The sequence below is a fragment of the Sander vitreus genome, chromosome 18 (assembly GCF_031162955.1).
Source record: "Sander vitreus isolate 19-12246 chromosome 18, sanVit1, whole genome shotgun sequence".
NCBI classification, from domain to species: domain Eukaryota; kingdom Metazoa; phylum Chordata; class Actinopteri; order Perciformes; family Percidae; genus Sander; species Sander vitreus.
In genome coordinates, this window is record NC_135872.1 from 5,241,450 (window position 1) to 5,259,047 (window position 17,598).

The 17,598-nt window shown below is 40.6% G+C and overlaps 1 protein-coding gene across 1 annotated transcript in view; it reads left to right on the top strand.

The window, feature by feature from the left end:
* The window catches only part of igf2r (insulin-like growth factor 2 receptor), a 51,219-nt gene extending 34,204 nt beyond the window's left edge, over positions 1-17,015 (top strand). Inside the window, exons 35-50 of the mRNA XM_078275198.1 lie at positions 270-378; positions 2,478-2,559; positions 2,710-2,843; positions 4,109-4,258; positions 4,382-4,546; positions 5,075-5,285; positions 6,150-6,384; positions 7,933-8,069; positions 8,487-8,604; positions 9,293-9,439; positions 9,607-9,791; positions 10,710-10,896; positions 10,993-11,142; positions 11,257-11,326; positions 12,392-12,685; positions 13,586-17,015. Coding sequence (XP_078131324.1) covers positions 270-378; positions 2,478-2,559; positions 2,710-2,843; positions 4,109-4,258; positions 4,382-4,546; positions 5,075-5,285; positions 6,150-6,384; positions 7,933-8,069; positions 8,487-8,604; positions 9,293-9,439; positions 9,607-9,791; positions 10,710-10,896; positions 10,993-11,142; positions 11,257-11,326; positions 12,392-12,685; positions 13,586-13,750 — 2,539 coding nt within the window. The 3' untranslated portion in view covers positions 13,751-17,015. The remainder of the gene's footprint in view (positions 1-269; positions 379-2,477; positions 2,560-2,709; positions 2,844-4,108; positions 4,259-4,381; positions 4,547-5,074; positions 5,286-6,149; positions 6,385-7,932; positions 8,070-8,486; positions 8,605-9,292; positions 9,440-9,606; positions 9,792-10,709; positions 10,897-10,992; positions 11,143-11,256; positions 11,327-12,391; positions 12,686-13,585) is intronic.
* Positions 17,016-17,598: the final 583 nt, after the last annotated feature.

Consider the following 17,598-nt stretch of genomic DNA (forward strand, 5'->3'; position numbering starts at 1 on the left):
TCAGAAAAGCAGCGCGATCACAGAAGGCTTGTATCATGTGGATCATTTACGCTGACAGCTTTGCTGTCATTACTTAGAATTCCTCATGGGGGAGACAGAAACTGCGCACTAAAGCTTTAATGGTTACATTTTATTTTGTTAATGTATTTATTATTTTCAGCTGCTTGAAATGTTTGATGATCCTTTTTGCAAAACACTCGTAATGTATTTGTCATGTTAACACTGAAATATCTAGCTGTGTTCTGAGTATTTACATTGTGTTTGTACAGGCCACCTGGCATGGGCTCGGCCCCTTCAGAGCCTGTTCTCATCGACACCGACGATAAGACTTGCACACACTTCTTCTCTTTCCACACACACCTGGTCTGCGAACAGCCAGTAAGTATGTCTGTGTACATTATGATGAGTCGGAATATGCTCGGCCTGTTTCATAAAGTAAACCAAATTCAAATGTTGGGAAACTTTTGGATAGAGAAGGTCGTTCCATCCAACACAGCGAAGAAATAACAAAAGCAATGTGCTTTTGTTGGTAATTTAAATCAGATGTGTGTTACGTGATGCATGTGTTTGCAAGTGTGTCCTGTGCTGTAACTACCTTAACATCACAAGATAACAGCCTCAATGTTTTTGTCAAAACATGTCTGCATAGTCAGAAAAGATGAATGCGTGCAACGTGTATCTGAACCAAGGTTATAATCGTTAACGAAAACGAACGAAATAACAAAAACTAGGTGGGAAAAAACATTGTCGTTAACTGAAATAAAAATAAAAACGAGGCGTTACAAAAAAACGATAACTAAACTAAAACTGTAATGTCTGTTTGCAAAACTAACTAAAATAAAATGAACAAGTAAATGTCCTTAGTTTTCGTCTTTGTCGATCTTTCATAGAGCAAATAACGCTATATCTCTCCGAGCATGACATTTCCCGTAGACATGTATAGTTTCCGACTGGGAACCCAGAAATTCCGACATTCCACGTCAAATTGAACACAACATGTCCGTGGCTCCGTGCTTCTCGCCTGGCGTCATAGCGGTACCGAAAGTCGGAAGAAAGCGGCAGTCCTATTTGATTATGACTGTCAGATAAAAGTGCCTTGCAGTGGAAGGTGGTAAAATATGTCGTCAATTTATTAAAGGAAAAAATCCCACAAGCTAGGAGGCTAACCTAGCTTACCTTAACAAGGTGAAGGAGAACGCAAAGCCCCCTTTCCCCGAAACAGAAGCTAACCCCGGTAACGTTACGGGCATGGATGTATGGATACAGGGCCAGGCAGCATGACAGAGACAACAGCAGGACAGAGAACACTATAGGAGGGCTTTCACCAGCGACCTGACAGCTGCTGGTTAGTAAATACGCAGGAACACCAAAAGCGGGAGGTAGCTTGGGTTAATATGTGGACTGATACTGGGATGTCTACACAACTGTGTGACTTGATTGACTTCAAAAAGTTCGCCACTTTACTCGAACCAAAGTTCAAAACACCTGTTCATGTCTTCTTTAGTCTGTTGGCTATTTAGGTTTCTTTCCTGGAACACGTCACTTACACATTTTGCACATACTGCGTCTTGTGTAGACTGTTTACATATTTATGACCATATGTAGGCTACATTTTATGTACTGGTGTTATTGTTTAATACATTGTGAATATTCTAAAATTGTATGATGTTTTTATTGAGTTATTACACAATACTTTTTCTGACCTTTTTGAATCCCCCGACAAATAACCCATATTACAAAAAAAGACTAAAACTAATAAAAACTAAAACTAAGCATTTAAAAAAAATAAAAACTAAACTAGCAAACCCGCTTTAAAAACTAAACTGAATTTGAAAACAAAAAGTCAAAACGAAATAAAAATAAAAACTAATGAAAAATGCAAAACTACGATAACCTTGATCTGAACAAAGTCATACCGTTATCTCCACTTTTGTTGTGGTGATATTGACTTTTCACAACAGAAATGGGATACTGTAAAGAACTTTTATATTTTGAAGTTATTCCCACATAGTGAAGTGAAAAATATGGAGCATTCCTTTGCAAATTAGCACCAAATTGGCCATTTCAAAGAGCAAATTGAATTCCAGTTGAGTGTACTCTGCTGGTTAACCATAATCAAAGGAGACAAGAATGTAGCATTTATTTATGTGGTGCTTTAGGAAGCACCGGATTGTCTCGGACTCGGATAATTCCTACAACAAATTCCTAAAACTCAAGAGGATCAAAAGAAGTAAATATTCAAAGAAAGGTTCCAAAGCCATTGCGTGTATGTATGTATGTATGTATGTGTGTGTGTATGTGTATGTGTGTATATATATAATATATTATATATATATATATATATATATAAAAATGGTTGAATGCTTCGACTTTGGCTTTCTAGCTTTGCCCATCTATTGTTACTGTTCATTCATAAAACGCTACAAGGATGTACCACTGACATTTATTTTTGTCCTTTTTATTTAATTACTTTTCAGGTAAAGTGTTCAGTCCAGAACGGCTCTGCTCTTATTGACTTGACTCCTCTGATTCATGTCAGTGGATACTACACAGCAACAGGTCAGTGGGCCGAGGTTTCATAAACACTCAGATACAGATATCAGACTTCTTGAGATTTTTGCATGCAAATGAAGTACAATATGCATTTATCGGGCTCAACATTCATCCAGATTCACTGTTTCGATGTTCCTGTGTCTACCCTCTTTTCAGACGAGACAGTGGACCTAAGTGACGGATCTCCAGACTTCTACATCAACATCTGTCAGCCTCTAAACCCCATCCCCGGGGTCACCTGCCCCGCTGGAGCTGCCGTCTGTATAGATCCTGATAATGGACCTCCTGTGGTAAGACACTCACAAGCACAGACTAACGCACATTCTCCTTCACCCTCTTTCCATACAAGGTAAATAAAGGACAATTTACTTTGACTTTACTTTTCATGTGATTTGATGCCGTTTATTATCAAAAACCAGAGCACTGACTTTGGACTGACAGCATGTTAAAAGGTCCGATTGCAACAGGACAACAGACACGGCTATTATAGTGACTAGTTTTTGGTTGACATCTTGATGTTGTCCATCCATCCATCCATCTTCATCCGCTTATCCGGGGTCGGGTCGCGGGGGTAGCAGCTCCAGCAGGGGACCCCAAACTTCCCTTTCCCGGGCCACATTAACCAGCTCCGACTGGGGGATCCCGAGGCGTTCCCAGGCCAGGTTAGAGATATAATCCCTCCACCTAGTCCTGGGTCTCCCCCGAGGCCTCCTCCCAGCTGGACGTGCCTGGAACACCTCCCTAGGGAGGTGCCCAGGGGGCATCCTTACCAGATGCCCGAACCACCTCAACTGGCTCCTTTCGACGCAAAGGAGCAGCGGCTCTACTCCGAGCTCCTCACGGATAACTGAGCTTCTCACCCTATCTCTAAGGGAGACGCCAGCTACCCTCCTGAGGAAACCCATTTCGGCCGCTTGTACCCTGGATCTTGTTCTTTCGGTCATGACCCAGCCTTCATGACCATAGGTGAGGGTAGGAACAAAAACTGACCGGTAGATTGAGAGCTTTGCCTTCTGGCTCAGCTCTCTTTTCGTCACAACGGTGCGATAAATTATCTTGATGTTGTGCCAGGTATTATTATCACACAGGAAATATGTTTTGGTTGCTCAAAATAATGTGTTGAAAATGCACACTGGGGTATTCTTTTTTTGTACCACAGAATACATTTAATGCCACGACATAAACAAAATGACAAAAAAAAATAATAATTTAAGTCCAAGAGCTTAACCAACTAAATGTTTAATGCACTTTATGATATCATCCACATAGCATCCATGTTGCGCCCCAAAATACACTTAATACCTTTTATTATATTCCTTCAAAGTCTTCACGACATATATTATGAGTCTGGACAGACATCAATGTAAACGGCAACTTGACTGATTGGCGGAGGCATACTAACGCAAGGCCGTACTTCTGTTTTTTTTGTATGATTATGATGATCCTTTTTGTCCTGTCTCTTAATTTGGATCTGTTCTTACTGTCTATTTTCAATAGTTTTGCCTCTACCATTTTCTCCCTTTTAATTCTCTTGTATTCTTCTTGTCACTTAAAGGACATTGGGCGAACTACCAGCGGCCCTGAGATCAATAACGCAACAGGGGAAGTGTCCATCACTTACAGCAGCTCCACCATGTGTGCGGCAGATCCCGCACAGAACTACACTTCGACCATCATCTTTACCTGCCAGAGAGGCCTGGAGCTGGTCAGTCAGCACTTTCATGTTTGACTTTTATGATACGGATACTTACACATGCACTGTGACTTTACTTCTCTGAGGATTTTGTTCACCCTTTGAAAGCAGTGATCTTTTTATATCTTTATCCAGGGCTCTCCACAAATGCTGAAGCTGCAGGAATGTGTGTATTTGTTTGAGTGGGCGACCCCTATAGTCTGTTCAGATGCCACCCACACAAACACCAGCAGTTGCCAGCTCACAGACTCCCAGCTCCAGTTCACCTTTGACTTGTCCACCCTCTCTGGTAACGTCCAGGTGAGCTCATAGGCTTGTTGTCTGTCCACCAAGATTTTTTTATTTTTATTTAACCAGGTAAGCCGATTGAGAACAAATTCTCATTTGCAACAACGATCTGTCAAATGTACACAGTTACACATTCATACCTGGAACCTGCCTAGTACAACCACAGTCTGATCTGCTGGCCACTGAGCAGCTCCACTGGAGCTAAGGGCCTTGCTCAAGGGCACCTCAGTGGTGGTAATGAGGGAGGGACAAGCGCTGCTTTTTCCCCCCCCCCCAGATTTATCCTGTCGGTCTGGGGATTGAACCTCCCGGTCACAAGCTCGCTTCTCTAACCTTTAGGCCACCACTGCGGTGTACACGAAAGTTCCCTTCATCTTGTTAATATTGTTTTGTTTTATATGGTTTGTTTTACATTTCACTATAGCTGTAATATTCTTTTCTGTGAAGGTATTCAGTTGTTAGGTTATTTACTTCATAGTGCTGCAGACTCTGGGTTATACCAGTTAAAAATTGTAATAACGTTAATACTCTGTATGTCAGGTACCGGTGGGCTCCAGCATCTACCACATCAACGTCTGTGGCTCAGTGGCAGAGCCGGCCTGTAAAAAGAGCACAGTTTGCCGGGTGTCTGGTTCTGGTTCAGACAAGTCAGCCTCATCATTTGGCATCAGCAAGGCCATGACGATGGACTTCAAACATGACGAGCAGGCCGTACTGATGCAGTACGGTGGAGGAGATGCATGTCCACCAGGTAGGTCTGTTAAACTTACCTTGTGTATGACCCCTTCAAAAGGCCCAGAATCGGGCTTTGGACCTTAGGTCTTTCTTTACGAAGATAAAGGTAGAAATCAGATTCTACATTTTTAAAAGCTTTACTAATATTTCAGTCTGCTGATATTTGTAGGTTAGTATAGATCAGATCACTTTCTTACACTGTACATTGTACTCCCAGGAGCAAAATGGATCATACTAATTCGATAAGATGATACTTTTTTTTTTTTGTGGCCAGGTTGCCTCAGTGGTAGAGCAGGCGCACATATACTGAGAGGTTTATGCCTCGATGCAGAGGTCCAGGGTTCGAGTCCGACCTATGACGATTTCCTGCATGTCTTCCCCCCCTCTCTCTCTCTCCCCTTTCTCACCTAGCTGTCCTATCAATTAAAGGCGGAAAAGCCCCAAAAATAATCTTAATAAAATAAATTATATATATATATATATATATATATAATTTATAAGAGAGAGGATGCACATAAAAACACTGAAAGGAGATGGAAAGACCACAAAGGCATCGCTGTGAACTCCATTATTACACCAACTATTACTTGTGCTTTGAAAAGTTTATGTAAGAGATTTAGAACTTCAAAAATAGAGCAGGCAGACAGGAAAGTAGAGTGTTAACAAATCAATGAGCAAAGTTGAAAAATGTCCACAGTAGTTAACATAAAATGCCTAATCTCTCACCATTCCAAAGCACCTGTGTGCATTTCTTTACACTAAAAAGCTTTTTCTCATTTGTTTAAATGTTCCAAAATGCTTTTGTCTTTTTGCATTTCATCACCTTTTCATTAATTCTCTCTTTACTGAAAACCGTGCTGCCGTGCTGTCTTTCTTCCAGTTTCTGGTAAGCGTCAGTCCTCCATATTGTTTACCTGCGACCAGTCTGCAGGCCACGGCTTGCCACAGCTGCTCTCGGAGACGGAGGATTGTTCAGCCACTTTTCAGTGGCGCACCAGTGCTGTTTGTCCACCGGTGAAGATGGAGTGTAAGCTGGTCAGCCAGCATCAGACCTTCGACCTCCGAACCCTGTCCTCCCTCACTGAGCCATGGAAGTTTAGCCACCGAGGAGATTCGTAAGTCTGGCTTCAGTCATGGTTGGGCACTGTTTCCACGTCTAATGTGTAGGGGTGTGACGAGACACTCTGCTCACGAGTTGAGGCGAGACATGAGATTGGGTTCAGGAGAACGAGACCAGATGCGATTTTAACACTATTTTAAAGAAAACTTCAATTAAGAAATATGACTGGAAAAAGTCTTTTATTCACTCGAAAGTCACAAAATGAAAAACGACTGCACTGTGAAAGGTTTTGCCAAACTCAAATGACTGGCTTCATTCCTTTATAACTAACCTCTTTAGACCCAATAACTGCAGCGTGAGCTTCTAACTTCTAATTGAAGTTGTGTGTGACCTTCTAACTGAACTGAACACTGTTTTTAGTCTTATTTTTAAAGTGCAAACCATAATCAAAGTAGTACTTTCAATAATCAAAGCGTTAACAGAGACTGACCAATTTATTTCTTTAAGCATGATACGCCACAATGCCTAACATATGGTTTTTCAGGAATAGGAGCATGTCCACGTTCTCTATCATACGTCATTCCATATGTACGGTGGAGAGATTTCTCTTCTCTCAGAGAACTATGGTTACGTTTCATTGCAGGCTGCTCTTGTATTGATTTATGACCATTTTAAGACGAGGGGAGAACATTTCTCTGTGTAATGTCATTAAACTTAAAGTTAGGTTTTGCTTTCTGCTTCCGACTCAGCGATCTGCGCGAGTGCTGCGCCACACTGAACTGCACGCTGCAGGAGGGAGAGAGAGAGAGAGAGAGAGAGAGAGAGAGAGAGAGAGAGAGAGAGAGAGAGAGCTAACGCTTGGTTCTACAGGCAGCTTTTTTACAATTGCAACTCGCTACTGCTCTGCAAAACTGAACTCGGTATAAACTTTGGAGAAAGGGCAGGGGATCTTCTATGCTAATGTAGAGGTCCAAGCCAGACTCCTCTTCAAAGCCAGATGTATTATAAGACCAACCAGGTCAGACACCATCTACTGGCTGCTGCTCACTGCTTTAAATGACCGATATGACGAGACGAGAAATCTTGTGGGACGAGATCTCATCACACCTCTACTAATGTGTCCTTTTTAAAATTTTCATATTCATTTATGTATGTTATCATCTTTTATCCTAAATCCAGATAGGACAGGGAAGTCTATAAGATGTTATAGGATTTAGATGAATACAATTGTTAAATGCTTTTTGCTGTTTCTATGCAAATTGTTAGAAATGTGAGGATTCATGAGGATTTTATCTGTAGGTGTTCTTAATTTATTCAGCATGACAGCTCCACCTTCATAGTAGTTGCAGAATTGAGGGGACTGACTAGTCTTTGCACCTAAATCTAAAATACAGGATAAAATGAAATAAATACAACAAATATATCGCCAAAAATGACTTTCCCTGCTTCACAATAGATGCTAGAAAAAGAAGAAATATTGCTGAAATCATGCATATAGGTGAAAAGAATATGAATATTTCTGGCCACCTAAAGCTCTTTAGCCTTGGCTTCCTGAGTCCTGACTTTATTCAAATGACATTCTTTCCTCTTGTTGTGTCCTCAGGTATTATATCAACCTGTGTCAGGGTATCCACGGTGGGTTGCCAGGTTGTCCAGAAGGAGCAACTGTATGCCGACGCTCAGCAGCAGGAGTGACCCAGACCCTGGGCCGAGTTTATACTCAGAAAATGAGCTACAGTGGTGGGTATTCAAGTCATGTATACGTTTCAGTGTGTCTGATGTTGGACTTTTTGATGACCAATAATGATATTTGCTTGAAGTTTCTAATATCCTAGGGTCACCTTTTGTGTGTATTTTACCGGTTGTTGCCAGTACAATTGAACAAAAGCTATGGCAATGCATTTTATTTTTTACTTCTATTGTTCCACAACAATTAAACTGAAAACTGCCTCAGAATTAAAGAGCAAACAGTTCAGGCTGTAAGGTAAAGAATCCGATGATAATGAATGAATTTTTGAATTTATGAATTACATGGAATTGATTATGTTTTAGCACTCATTTGAGCTCTTGTTTTTGTCACTAGTGACTCTCACAGCTGTGTTGTGATTCTGTGCATTAGAAAAGTTCACGATCCCGGTTCTCAAACTCCTTTTGCAGATAAAAAGATCTCTGTCAGTTACTCAGCGGAGGAAGATGTCTGTGGTAACGGCGTGAAGGTCAAGACTGTGATCCAGCTGAGCTGTGGCTCCACTGTTGGACATCCAGCGCTCATCCGGTAACACTCCACCTCAATGAAATCAGCTGGTTGTATGAAAAAGCTCTCCTTTTAAGATTTTAGCCAGAGATGACATTTTTAGAAAACAACTTTAAGATATGATTTTATGAAACTGAATAATAATTTAAATGTCTAAATAAAAATGAGGACAGTAAAGTGTATGTGGGTAAAGAAAATGATTTTACATGTTCAAAGTCTGTGCCATTCGCACCCACAACTATACGTGACGTGGATTTCTAACTGCCAGTTAATGACAAATCAGAGTTAATTTTTAAAGTTAAACTGTCACTGGTTAAAGCATTTAAGCACATTTCTTAGCAGACTTGATGTTATTCACAGTCACGACTAAGTCAGTTTGTCCGCTTTCAATATAAATGTTATAAGTGTTGAACAGTCTTTCTTCAGCTCTCTTTTGTAAAATGTTCTTTGTTATGCGTCTCTATTACGATTAATAAAAAATAAACCAGTTTCTATAAAATATATATTTTTAAGTTTATTTACATAACATTACATGCTTTAATTTGTCCCTTAATGTCTAAAACTGCCAGTTTACCAACATTTCATAGCTTAAATTTAATTTACTCTGCTAGTTTAATTGGTCTTAGAAGTCTTAAATGTTGCTTTCTAAAATATTAAATGTGACGCCATGCTAAGAGTGTCTCATTTCTATCTCTTTCTGTGTGAACAGTGTTGATGAGCCTTCATGCGAGTTTGTGATTGGCTGGGAGACTCGCTCGGCATGTGCGGTGAAGCAGCGTGAGGTGGTGATGGTGAATGGGACGATACGGATTCCTGACACTGGAGCCAGCCTCAGTCTGGGAGCGCTCTACTTCAGGTAACACAAGCGCACACTCTACCTGTCCATCTGTGTCTTAATCCTGCTCCCAGCACACTCTTTTTCACGTAACTGACAAATATCTAACTATGTTGCATAATTGAGAACTTCTACATTTTATTTTCAACCTGCGTTGGTCTCTTTACCCTGGTTTTTACTCTTCTCAGCCAGCATCAGGCGTCCGGCGACATCCGTCCAAACGGCGACCGCTACATTTACCACATTCAGTTGTCCGGCATCACCAACAACTCCCTGCCCACCTGTCTCGGTGCCAACATCTGCCAGGTCAAACTCGACGCGTCATACAGACGCAGGATTGGCTCCTCCAGCAAGGCCAAGTACTACATTAAAGGTAATGTATTGCTTAGTTTAGTGGAATCAGAGATTGAAATCAGAGGTCCATCCATCCATCTTCATCCGCTTATCCGGGGTCGGGTCGCGGGGGTAGCAGCTCCAGCAGGGGACCCCAAACTTCCCTTTCCCAGAGGTGTTAAAAATAATTCCATTTCTTCCATTTTCCAGTAGTTGAATTGGTTTGTCAGTCACCAACACTTTGGTCCGAATCTCCACAACTACTGAATGGATTGCCATGAAACTCAAGGTTTACTGAAGATAAATCCAATTAACTTTTTTTATCTACCGCCACCAGCGAGTCAAAAGTTCCACATCTAAAACATTTAACTCATTTGAAAAATAAAATTCCAATAATAGGTAAATATTTACTTATTCTGTCGCCCCCATGAGGAATTTTAAGTAATGACAACAAAACTGTCGGCGCGTCCACGTGATCCATCCTTCCGTGACCGCGCACCACCCCCACGCCTCCTCTACACAGCTGCTAGTAGCCAAGGAGGACATGGAGGATTAAAAAAACATGATGGACTCTTCAGAAGAGGTCATTATCTTCACTTGAGTTTCTGCTCGGGAAAGTCACCAGACGACCCAATCTTCTGAACACAGCCATACTGAGACATACAGAGAGAGTTGTGTGGAGATCATAGTCTTAATTAGCTTTGTAGCAACTCATTTGGCAACGGCTTGAATGTTACGGACGTTTATTAAAATCAAAAAGTTACGCACTAAAGCTTTAAAGCGAATTCCTCTAAAAATCAACAACTGCTTTACATTTTAGTATAGCTTAGCTATAATTAAAAGTCAAATAACTGTTTGTTTTTATAATTCTTACCAAATGACTTCTTTTAACAATATTATTCTTTAACATCCATGTAACATTAACGGCATGTCAACAAAGTCTCTGCTTTCCCATCAGGAGGAAACCTAGATGTGATGGTGCCCTCTGAGTCGAAGTGTGGGCGAGAGAAAGCCAAAATGGTGTCATCCACCATCATGTTCCACTGTAACCCCTCGGCAGGCGTCGGCATCCCAGAGTTTATGCTGGAGACGGATGAATGCCAGTATCTGTTTGTGTGGCACACCGACGCTGTATGTGGTCTCACGTGAGTACAAACCTTTACACTGGAATATAGTTTTACTCCACAAAAGTAGATTCATGAATATGTAACTTTTTTTGTCGTAATTTTTTTTTTTTGCAGAACTGTTAACGCACAGACAGATGACGGCGACAGCGGCGAGACTCCAGTTGTGGCCAGGCGAAGCAAGGCGGCGGGGGTGATGCTGTGCCTCCTGTTGGTGGGTCTGTGCGTCTGTCTGCTGGGGCTTTTACTCCACAAGAGAGAGAGGAGGTGAGACCAAGATCATACAACAAATGTAGATATGAAAGATGGAAGCAGATTTAAAGTACGTTGTACACATTTTAACAAATGCCGGTCTGTCTGCTCATCTTTGTCTTCTAACAGAGAGCTGGTGATCCAGAAGGTTGCTGGCTGCTGCAGGAGAGGAAACCAAGTCTCCTATAAATATTCAAAGGTGTGTTGATCTAATGAATTAATCAATTCTGAATTTGTTTACGCACTTTCCAGTGTGAACGCACTCTTCCAGCCAATAACAGTTCTTGCTTTTAGAGAATGCTGCATCTAAAAACTCTCCTCTTCCTGTGGCCTTTTATGACTCTCTGTATCATTTCATCCAATCATAGACAGTGCCACACATTATCAAAATAAAGGTTTGGTTACACTTTACTTGAAGGTATCTACATAAGAGTGACATGACACTGTCATGAATGTGTCATAGACATTATAAACAAGTCCTAAACGTTTATGACATAACGCTTCTTTTAATAAGTGTCATTCGGTTTTTGTCATGACAAGTTAGGGTTAGGGTTGCTCGATGGTGTTTTAAGCCCTCAACTGCTCCTTCCAGGCAGCGCTAGAGACCGCTGCCTCCAAGGCACCTAACCATAACCTTAACCCTAACCATAACCATTGCCTAATTGACTTCAAGGTAGCACTGCGACCGCTGACTTCAAGGCACCTAACCCTAACCTTAACCATAACCAGTGCCTAATCCTAGTGCCTTCCAGGCCTGGAAGGAGCCGTTGGTGGCAAAAAAACACCGATAAACGTTAGGGTTAGGGTTCATGTGTCATGACTGTGTCATGTGTTCATGACAGTGTCATGTCACTCTTATGTAGATACCGTCAAGTAAAGTGTTACCAAAGGTTTCACTCCAGAAGTGTTTGCCAGGTTACCTGGTAGCTGTTCAGTTCATGTTGTCAGCCGCATTGTTCTTGCCCCGTGTTTTTTTACATTCTCTCCCCTGCAACTGCAAACCTTTGTAATTACGTAATGCAGATGACTCGCCGACCGAAAATTGAGTGGCCACACCGATCACGTCCCCTTCCGCTATCACACCAGCACCTACATAGCCAGCGTATTTTTGAAGACAATTTTATATGCAACAACAGTCTTTGAGGTCACTCAATTCTCAGCTAGTGGTAAAGTTTGAGTGAAGAGGACGCTCCTTTCAAACAGGTGATTTTATTTTCATCCCACGTGATTTGACTCCCTTTTGGTACGAACTTGAAATCCTTAGGTCAACATGGACGAAGAAGGGGGTGAAGAAGAGATGGAGTGGCTGATGGAGGAGCTCGAAGCCCCTCCCACGTCCTCTTCCTCATCTACCCACCGAGGGAAGAGTAACCACGGCAACGGTCACATCAAGACCAAGCCGGTGAACACGGACGGTCTGCGTTCGTTCACGCTGGACGAGCAGGACGAGGACGACGACAGCGAGGACGAGGTGCTGAGCGTCCCGGGGGTGCGAGTGGTCAAATCCTCCTCCGGACTCTCCAGGCACTCTTCAGCCCATCGCAGCCCCTTCCTTCAGGTCAGTATCGTCCCAACATCTGTTCTTTCTACTTGGTGCTCAGAACTTCATTATTTTTATTTAGTCTTTGTCCTGTGACAGATTTCCTTGTTAGTTTTTATTCAGTCAACATCTTTGTTTTTTTTTAAGTCAAGTTTGTGTTAGTAGACTTAAAGTCTTATTTTAGGCAAAGAAAACTGTAACTATTTTAATTTTAGTCAATTTAAACGGTTGACATCTTAGTCTTGTTTTAGTCATCAGGTTAAATTGAACATTTCATTTTATTAAAAGCTTATTTTGCATAAGATTTTTCTTGAATGAAAAACACAGGTAGAATGATTTAAGAATGCAGCTTTGCAGAATATGTCTGGTTTAGTGGTCTGGTGGTACGAATTTAAGGAATACTTCCAATGGTACATTTGCATATTTATTTTGAACCAACACGAACACTGGCCTGGGACCCAAGTTCTGATAAAACAAAGCATTTAGTTTTTGTTTTTTTTCTCAGCCCTTTGTAACAAAAATGGGCCTAAATTATCACCTTGTTTCTTTCTCCCAACTCCTGCTGTTGTAATTGTTAACTTTAGTTAAATAAGTTACTCCGAGTCCTGACTTGTGATGCTGGTGTAGTCTTGAAATGTCGGTGCAGCAGACAACAGAACAGCTGCATTTAAGAAATTTTATTTTATTTTTGTCAACGGAAAGTTTGTATTTTTTAATCTACATTTTTGTCTTCTATCATCAACAATATTGCATGTTCACATAGTCCCAGTTAGTGTTAGATGATGTCAGTGCCGTTTCGTCATCATTTTGTCTTCGTCATATTAAAAAAAGGTTGTGGACGAACATATTCATGCATGTCATAGTTTTTGCTAACGAAACCAACGCTGCTCAAAGCCTCACAGAAGTCCTTCATTTCAGGAGGAGAGTGATGAGGACCTGGTCGGCCTCCTGGACGAGTCGGAGAGGAAGAGGAAGAGCAAGAGCAGCAAACCTCGCTCCTCAGGCCTTAATCACGGTAATGACACAGCAGGCAATAGGAAACGGGACGAGGATGACAGTGACGAGGACCTCCTCAGGGTGTGATGTCCCTTCCTCCATCCCTCTCCTCCCCACAACCAATCTGAACTCTTCTCTCTCAGTGAATGTCTCCATAACAGCAACAGTGAAATACAAACAACATAGAAAGCAGAAAACCTTTCCTCTCTTACGGGATTTTTGTTTTGTTGGACTGCACCTTCACACGGCCTCAGACTCTCTCCAGTCCACTGTCTACGGACTGTCGATGTTGGCACATGGTTTCTAATTTATTGATAGCTGATTATTTGTGTAAGTGTTCTGCAGGCTGTTTTGGACCTGTACCCTATTTTCTTATATTTTATGTCACCATTCTGAAATGAAATAGTAAGTTGCTTTTCTATAGTTACTTCAGTCTTAACCATGATTCTCTAATATAGACTCTAAAAATGAACCCCAGAGGCACAATAAGCTTTCTGAACGTGTTGACTCTGCAATGAGGCATGTCAGTGAAAAGATGTCAATTAAATATTTTTCCTTTCTTCTAGAGTTTTCTGAAATGAAGTTGTGCCATTGCTTTAGCACTTTATTGTAGCATTGATTAACTGACGATAATGCTGTCGACACTGAAAAGAAAACTTGGGCTACATTTGGAGTTGATTTTTGGTTTAGATTTGTAATGTCCAGGACTGTATTTCATAACTGTGGTGAGATGTACAGTTAAGTAGCTCAATAGTGAAACAATTCAGCAGATTTTGGGATTAAAAACAACAGCTATCAAAGAAACGAGAAGGGGGGGAAATGGGTTCAGTTCCCTGGACGGCGGCAGTGAAGGTGTCTGCTTGTGTTGTTTCAAAAAGGGAATGAAGACACCCGTTGGTCTTTTCTTGCTGTTTACAGTTGCTATAATAGCAGATGTTTCCTCTTTCTTTCCCCTCGAAAAGAAAGTGCAATGCCTTCCTGATGATGAACTTACTTTGCATTTTCATCGATGAATCTTGTCCGATGACAAATAGATTTTTTTTGTCTTGCTTTGATCAGAGACATTGTACATAGAGGATAATGTTCAATAATATGGACGTTTTGTTTATCTTCACCACTGAATTGCTCACACATTTGTTTTTATGATTATTTAAATTGTTGTCTGATCCGTCCGAGTCTGTTCTGTTTCAAAAAATAGAGATGGCCTTAAGTGTGAATGGATGGTCGACGAGGACAGAGGTTGAAAGTGAAACTTGAGATGTTAGTTTAGGTTGTGTGTCGTACCCCCCCCCCCCCCCCCACCCCCACCCCCACCAAAGCCATATTTCTCCTGCCACCGCTGGCACTAATGTATGGAAGTTGGGAATTATGTTTTCCGCTTGCACGCTCTCGCACATTAAAGTCTCAGTTTTGGTATTCAGGTCCGTGATTGTGGATGTTGCTGCATAAAAAGTGAGATTTTAACTCGGTAAAGCCAAGTTTTTGCAGTGCTGAAATCAGCCATTTTTAGCCAAATGCATGTGATGATAAGACAAAAGACAGAAGTAAAGCATTAATGTATCAAGAATGCAGGCAGTTTACTTACATTTCAGACATTTTCTGCTTAATAATCAAACTAGTAGTTTTACAAAAGATGTCTGTAATGATGGGAGATGCAAGTCCGAGATAGTTTGGTATAGTACCGGTAAATCAAACTGACTGTGTGTTGCCACATAAGAGTGATGTAAGCCTACACAGTATAAACACAGAGTATTTGTGTGTCGTCCCACTTGCAAGTTCTTCTCTTTGGTCCCAAACAAAGAAGTTGTTGTGAAGTTGGTGTCTTTTAAGTTTACACAATTAGGAAGCAGACTTGGTGAATTTACAAACTCACAAATAGCTAATTAAAATATTCTTTAGTTGCAAACTATCCATCTTCTTATATCAGTAAACATGGAATGGGACTTTTAGTAAATGCACAACCCTGGGAGAACACCTATTGATTTTTGTATTGATTTGCAATCAAACGTAGAGTGCTCACACAGACTAAATATGTATTGGATTATGTCCATCGGTTACATTGTGTACACTATAAAGGGGAATGACAGTAAATTCACTTAGGGTTTTTTTCTGAGTATTCAATCCACTGAAACTAAAGTTATTTATTTAGTTTTTAATTAGTTATGAATTACTATTGCTAAAATCTCGTATCAATCAATAAAGAACGGTCACCATTCAGGGTATTTTTAAAGCTTTCTAGACATGTTTTTGTAGGATTCCACTTGTCCAAAAAATGACAAAAGGATAAAAAAAAAAACTCTTGAAATTGGAAACCGTATTTTATATGGATAAATTTGGGATGCGCCATAATATTTAACAAATGGAGAACATCATCATGCTCCTGTCCTTGTGCTGTGGGTGTTCAATAACTTGTTTTACTGTGTTATTATCTCTGTGATCACAAACTAAAATGGAACTTTTCAGAAGCAATGTTTTGGCTAAAATTGTCAGACTCCAGAAAGGTCAAGAAGAACTAAAGCTTTGTTCACGTTATCTTATCATGTAATCTGTTAATTTGTAAAGGTCTGTTGTAGCCATATCATTAAACAACTCATCTGAAATTGTGTTTTACTCAAAGTGAAATCTACCATTGAGAGCATAAACAACGAGGTGCAGGTTTCCAAACAGTTCAATTAGTGCAGTTACAAGTGAAATGTCAACTATCCATATTTATTATTACATTAACCTTTAAAAGTCTACCAAGAGTTGAAATGAAATCAAGCTTATTGTTGGCTGACTTTAATTTTAAACATTTATTCAGCATGTGGACCTCAGCAGGTTTTTACTTGCTGTCCCTGTTAGAAGGAGCTTTGAACTACATCTACCTGTGTTTGGCACTTTGTATTCAACTCATGTCTCCAGAGGAGACGTCGTAGCACTCCTCATTACAGAGAAGCAGATGGTACTGTTTAGTATGTGAAGTCCTTTTTTTTTTTTTTTTTGCCATCGTTGCATAAAGTCTGTATCTGCTGTATTTAGCAACCAAAGTTAGTGCGGCTCATCTGCATGGTACTGTACTGAACCTTCTCATTCCTATGGAGATATTAATGGACATTCTTGTGCTTTTTTTGTCTACGACCTGCTTTGGGTTACGTGAAACTAATTCAGAGTTTAATCCAGACAAACAAGCTTGGAGAATGTAGTGAAAATGTTCTGTGATGATTCAGTACTGTGGGAGATCATTCTTATGTTTTAGTTGGTGTAAGTTATATTGTCTGATACATTTTCTCAGCTTTTCTGCTTGTTTTCCTATTTAAAGAAACATTGATGTAAAAAATATTGCATTATTTGAATAAATAAGATCCGCTGTTTATCACTGCTGTGGTTTAATCACACAATACTCTGACTAATAATAGGACGCAGTCCCACCGGCTGACATAACTTGGACCGTTTTGGATTACTTGTAAATTGGTTTGATTTAGTTGGAATAACTTGAGACTTGATTTACATTTTTCTGGAGTGACTCGAGACTTTGACTTGTCTGGAATTACTTAAGACTAGACTTTGGCTTATCTCAAAGAAGTTGAGACTTGACTTGGTCCTGTCTCACTTGACTTTTACCTGTTTTTCGAAGGACCAAAGACTTGAATGCAACTCGTCTCGAAGAACTTCAGATTGCACTTGTTTTGAAGGACTCGTGACTTGTCTTAGACAAGTCTGGGAACATTCGGGAGGACTTGAAATTTGACTTGTACTCATCTTAATGGACTTAACACTTGATTTAGACCAAATTTGACTTGGACTTGTCTTGAATTTGTCTAATTTATCCAACTTTTTCAAGACATGACCCTAGACTTAAAGAAACCCTGGCCTTTGCCCGAATAGGCGTAATACAAGCACCAATCCTTAGGATCCCCCCCCCCTTTAAACAGTGACATAGACATGATCCTTTTAAT